Source organism: Microchirus variegatus (genome assembly GCF_963457635.1).
Source record: "Microchirus variegatus genome assembly, chromosome: 11".
Taxonomy (NCBI): Eukaryota; Metazoa; Chordata; class Actinopteri; order Pleuronectiformes; family Soleidae; genus Microchirus; species Microchirus variegatus.
The window spans coordinates 8,922,549-8,928,964 of NC_139812.1; the positions used below are offsets into that span (position 1 = coordinate 8,922,549).

At 41.3% G+C, this 6,416-nt stretch overlaps 1 protein-coding gene across 1 annotated transcript; it reads right to left on the minus strand.

Annotated features, from left to right (window-relative positions):
- On the minus strand, positions 1-6,134 carry ndnfl (neuron-derived neurotrophic factor, like; the record flags this gene model as incomplete). The annotated part of the gene is made up of 3 exons (XM_083897275.1): positions 1-1,394; positions 3,420-3,544; positions 5,956-6,134. The coding sequence occupies 3 exons, from the start codon at positions 6,132-6,134 to the stop codon at positions 1-3; spliced, it is 1,698 nt and encodes a 565-aa protein (XP_083753401.1).
- Between the last annotated feature and the right edge of the window lie 282 nt (positions 6,135-6,416).

Consider the following 6,416-nt stretch of genomic DNA (forward strand, 5'->3'; position numbering starts at 1 on the left):
TCAGCATTCCTTTCTGGTCTTTACCATCTTGCTGGCATACTTGATAGGGATCCCCCAGCGTCTCATTAGATAGACATCAAACACATAAGCCATCCCTGGCTCCAGGCCCCCGATCACAGCTGTTGTGACGGCCCGTCGAGGATTCAACTCCTGGAAATACTTGCAGAGAACCCTCTCAGTGTCAGAACGGGATTCTGGCCCCAGGCAGGGTGCAGTAAGAGCCGATACTCCTCCAGCCTCCGCTTCACGGTTTCCCAACTTCCTGCTGTACACGCAGTACAGGCTTCTTTCTTCCGTGCCCATCCAGGCCAACGTGACACTGTTGCAACCACGCAACCGGTTAAAAGACTTGATCTGCAAGGTGGAAGGCAAAGATGGGACTCCTCTGCGGTGGTAGGCTGAAGAGGTTTGCAGCTTGACTGAACCTTTTGAGGTAGTCCCTGCTCTCTTCAAGTGAATAAGATAAGAAGGACTTCCCTGGAGCCAAATGTGCGAGATATCTCCTCCTACATCCTGGGATGTCAAAACATGGCCTTTACTGGATACAGTGACCTTGACTTGTTCACCCGCTCCACAGCTCTGCAAGGTAAGGAGACCACTCTGCTGCCAACCGCGAGGACGGAAAGTGAAGAACTGCTCTGAATTGGAGCCCCTGTCGTTGAAGGTCACCCACCTCAGCTCCCCTTCTCTTAACGTGGTGATCGTCGGTCGAGCTTCCTCGTGCGTCCGAGCAAATGTCCCCTTGTACGCCATGCTGGTCCCATTCAGCCGGTCGACCACAAAGACGTCAAAGTAATACATGGTCTCAGGTAGGAGCTCGGAGACGGTGCAGACACTCTCAGTCCCCTGACATGCGCACTGGAGATCAGCGTACTCATCAGCGAGGGAAGAAGTTGGACTTTCAGGATAAACATCCCACTGCTGCCACCACCAGTCGTTCAAGATTGGCCACACTGTCACTGTCCTCTCCTTCTTCTCTTGCTTCTGGTGTTTCTCTCTCCTCATGCTCTCCCGGGCCGCACAGAGGCTGGGGAAGTTTTGCTGCGAGTTGACGAGTACACAGTAGTCGTACGTCTTCTGTGATTGAGGGAGGTTGGTTATGGAGGCACTGGGCACCCAGCTGAGCGTGACACTGGTCATGCCGACACCTAAAGTGTGAACTTGAGGGTCGGGTGGGAGCCGAGGGAAGGTGCCTGAGGGCCCCGGGCCTTCATGGAGCGATACTGTCGCTCTGGTGTTGTGCTGTTTGGAGCGCAGCCTCAGGATGTAGATGGAAGCATGTGGATAGGAAGGACCGACATAGGTGTTTACTGCAGTGCCAGCAAAGCTGTGTAGTTTCTCCTCAGTCCCAGGTCCTTGCCACCACACTTCAGGCGTACTCTTTTTACTACTCCCTGTGAGGACATAAAAAAAACCATTTATTTATCTATGAATTGATGAAAGCCATGAATATGTTTTGGGTTAGGATTTTTGGAGCTGTAGGACCCATAAGCACTACTGTGTACGACATTACACAGTAAATGAATAATCAACAACCACCTTGCACTAAACCTGAGCAGTTATAGTAAAGGGTAACTGAGGTGAATCCTTCCCCAATTGCCAATCCACAAATAATTCCAGTATTTACAAGTGTTTTTATTTTTAAGCACACACTCTTCACTCGAATGGCAAACTGTCAAAACACACACAAAACACATCACCACTTGTCTCCCTGTTCATCTCTCCTTGAGTTGAGAAATCGCTCCTCACATGAGACCAAATGTTGCTGAATCAAAGTGAATTATTTAGGCTGGTGATGGGGACCCCTGAGCTCGACGTCTAAATGATTCATGTGTCATTTTAGAACTTCGTAATGTTTTTTTACTACGTCGAGGAACTTTTTTTTTAACCTGGAAAAGGGCTCATTAAAATATAGTCTCTGACATATTTTGCCTCTTTACCTTTTTTACTGTAGAGATTTTATGACTTACCTCACTTTGTGCTTGACTTTATTGCTCTGGCTTTAGTTTAAAACTATAATGTCAATGCTGCGGTGATATGATCTTATTATTTAGCCAAATTTGACACTCTAAATTAACTGAGTGTGAGAGTGGATGGTTATTTGTCTCTCTGTGTCCCTGTGATGGACTGGTGATGTCAGCTGAGATTGGCACCAGCGCCTCCATGGCCCTCATGTGTAGTATAAAGTAGTAGAGGATGAGTGAGAGTGAGTGATTAATAAATATATGGTTTGTTTGTTAATAAGTCAATAAATATAATAGAGTGTTTAGCTTCCTTTAAGGAGGTGATTTAGTGACGATCCTATCTAACTGACTTACTACCTTTTATTGTCATGATGACGTGTAAGAAAAGTCTTTGGAGGCCTCAGACATAAAGGAACTGAAGCAACCTAGTTGCATTTAGTTACCTTACATCACTGGTATCAGCTGATTAGCTGATCATAAAATCCATGCTTGTTATAACAAAATTGTTGCTACTAATCTAATCTGATTTGACCCCTCACTTATTTTGGGTACCCAGGCAATTTCTTGCTTTTAATTTTGTAATTCTTTGAGCCGGTGGGACATAAACTCAGTCTCCTCATCAGTCCCAAACAAATGTACCAGTCTGAATTTCACTGAGCTTTTCCCGCTGTCTTCTCCTCCTTCTATAAACCGGCTTCTTCTGTTATTTCCGGGATCAAGGCAGGGACGGAAACTGTGGTGCATGTGCAGAGCCCTCAGGCCAGCGTGAGTAAGACTGAACTCATACATGCTATTGTAATTCAACTCCCATCTCCATTGTTTGGGTGTATCAGTCTACACAGACTTACACACTAATTCAGGTACACTACCTTTCAAAAGTTTGGGGTCACCTATACACTTTTTGTGTGTTTTCCATTAAAACTCACACGTTTATTCACCAAAAGAGTTGCAAAATGAATAGGACATAAAGGCAAGACATTGACAAGATTAGAAATAATGATTTTTATTCAAAATAATAATGTTGCCCTTCAAACTTTGCTTTCGTCAAAGAACCAGCAAAACTGTTTTCAGCTGTGCTAATATAATTGCACAAGGGTTTTCTAATCATCCAATAGCCTTCTAACACGATTAGCAAACACAATGTACCATTAGAACACTGGAGAGGTGGTACCTGGAAATGGGCCTCTATACACCTATGTACATAGTCCATTAAAAACCAGACGTTTGCAGCTAGAATAGTCGTTTTACCACATTAACAATGTATAGAGTGTATTTCTGATTCATTTAATGTTATATTTATTGAACAAAAGTGCTTTTCCTTGAAAAATAAGGACATTTCTAAGTGACCCCAAACTTTTGAACTGTAGTGGATATGTATTGTTGCAGCTTTGATATTACACCCCTATAATCTGGGCATCTGGAAATGCAGGCTGTGGTCATATAATGTCCACTCACATTGCAGGCTTTTGAGCGGTTTGTCCTTTAAAGTGCGGGTGGCCAAGCTCCATTCGACGGGCTGGTCACAGGGGCTGACGGTCACCGACATTGTTGAAGCCTTTTTCCTCAGTGTGAAGTAGAGCCTGTGGATAAAACACCCAAGATAACAGCGAAAAAAGCTGAATGTCAAAAAGATAACGCCCTGTTTCCCTTCAGCTGTGATGCACGGGCAGACAAGATCTCTAGCGGTGAACACGGAGCAACATGCTTTCATTTTGTCAGATGATGTATTGATATGATAGACTGGTTGTAATTTCTTCCCCTGAAGCTTTTGCAATTTCAACATTGCAGCTGTTTCGAACCTTTGCCAAATGCCGTATTTCCATTTCCCCTACATGCTGATTAGACATTTGATAGCAGATCATGACCTGGGGATCAGCTGATAACGCTGTATTGACTCTGTCAGATGAGTATCTGTTTGTCTGCTTATCAGGGATTGTGCTTAGCATATTAACTATTATGCGATCAAATTTAAATAATCTATTTCACTTTTAAATCAATGTGAAGCCATTTACAACCACCTTTTTTTTATAAAGCAAAAATATTCTGTTAATTTAGTTAATTATCCACCATTAAAATGAAGTAAGTGCACTCCTTCACTGCAAACACTATAATTCATGATTGTGCGCAGATGGCGCTTGTTTTCAAACAGATGTACGACACTGTTATTGTCAAGGGCACTTTGTGGCTTATCTAATAGAGTGATTAATTTCTGAATCAGTGTCTTCTCTGCGTTGTTTTTTTTTTTTTTTGCTGAGATTCTGCTTGACTGCACTGGTGGACAGACTGCAGCACACAGGGAGATGTGTTTCGCAATTTTCAGCTCCCCGTTTTAGAAAGCAAGCACTGGCACTGTTTTGTAGGGTTCAGGCCAAATGAGCTCCACTTCCTGTCAGTGTGGCACTGGAGTCAGACAACGAGGGCAGAGCCGATGAGCAGACCTCAGGATTTAATCATATAGGTGTTCAATGAACTTCAAATTAGGTTTGTGTAGAGTTCACTGCCCGTGATAATTCAGCTTGTTTACAAATCAATCGTTTGTTGGGAAGGTGAAACTAATTTTTTTTCCCGTTTTCTATTTTTGGGGACTATTATCTGAAGTATGTAAAAACTCTCAGGTTAATAATAACAGTATTATTATGTATCAATTTATTATTTACCTTGATTTTAATTTAGATTTTGTCTAACTAGGAATAGAATTTACAATACACAATCTGTGTATATTGTTATGATGGTATTCTCTTTCAGTATACAGTTTGACCGTTTTCATTTCCTGCTTTCAGTTCTTTGCATTAAATATTTTATTTGGCGAATCCAGACAGTTAAATAATTTATACTTAGAACTATTTTCATGTGTCTCCACATTTGTAAAAATGGTGCAATCCCAGCTTGTTATGTAAATTAACTACTTCTCTCAAGAGCTCCTTTAAAGTTGTATATGGTACTTCTGCAGTTTCTGCTCTACTTTCTACATTACAGATTTGATAAATACAGTTTTATTTATAGCAATTACTTGGAAGATTCAAAGTGTAATTAACAAAGTATGATGTGTTATGATAAGACTGTTGGGAATTTAGAGACTTAGAGATTGTTTATTTAAAAGACATTGATATGTTAAGAATTTATATGAAGCAGTTTATGGGAGATCTCTGGAGTTAAAAAGTGAGACCGTAAATTTGTGTTTTGAAGGACTGCGTTTCCCATAATACATTTGGCAGTTCAGTGTTGTGTTTCCAAAAGGGTTCAGCAACAAGTTAGCACTTCATTCTATCCTATCCTTCATTCCCACACTTTTAAAAACTCCTTTTTATTTCCAAAGTTCCGTAAACTTTAAGTCGGAATGTTCTCTCGCCAAAAATCAGGCTAAATTAATTAATCTTTCACCAGCTGCAATATTAAAATGGTTTTAACGTCATTGCATCATTATTACAGATTATTCTTGCACAATGAACATTTTTACGGCTGTTGTTGGTTGAAACTATATTTAGATTTGAATTAATTGATACCACACTGGGGGAACATTCACATGTTACAGTAGCAAGGTCAGGTCAGGGGTAGACAAGTGACAAAATATGACTAGAATAAGCAATACAATAAGATAAAACAAGAATTAAAGTAGTATGAGGGTAAGTTTTAAAAACGGTATTATTTAAACATTAACACAACATACACCTTTCACCACAGAAAGTAAGTCTGAAAGGGACTTTTACTTATTATTAATAGAGTATTACTGCACTGTGCTACTGCTACCTTTTTCCATTAATAATGGCTGCACATTATGATCAGGTGATAAGCTGACACAGGCTTATTTCTCCCTGGTGTTTTCATTCAAAAAGACAATTTCTTCTTCACTTAAGTGGACAATTATTGACACATTAAACTCTGAAACTCTGAAAATTTCCAAGCGATAATCAACAAAATAATTAATATTGAATATAATCTAGTTGCCCTAATGGGAACAAGCAACCAGATCATGCAGTAGATGTAATCTTACCTGCGACTGCGTCCTTTGGGCAGAGTTATAGAGGTGATCTTTCCTTCCGGTAACCATGTAATGGGTCGGAGTGGTACCTCATTCTCCGGTGCCAGAGCTGTGTGAACCTGGGGCCACGAGGAGCCACACAGCAGTGCCAAAGCTGCACTGAGACACCAGGACAGTGATGTCAGGGCCATGGCTTGTTCCCGACTTCTGTCTCTTTCGCTCTTTGACTTTCCTAAGTCTTGGAACTCTCCCAGGCTCTGTAAATGCACAGAAAGGTCAAGATCATCAATCACAGCACACACACACACACACACAGTCTAATACACTTCCACACACAGAGAGCACTGCACTCAAACACTTAATTTCCACAGGATCATTCACACAGACACTAAAAAGCTGTAGCGACTGGTGATTCACTGATATGAAGAAACATCTTCTCCTACATTCAGACAGAATTATTCATGCAAGGGAAG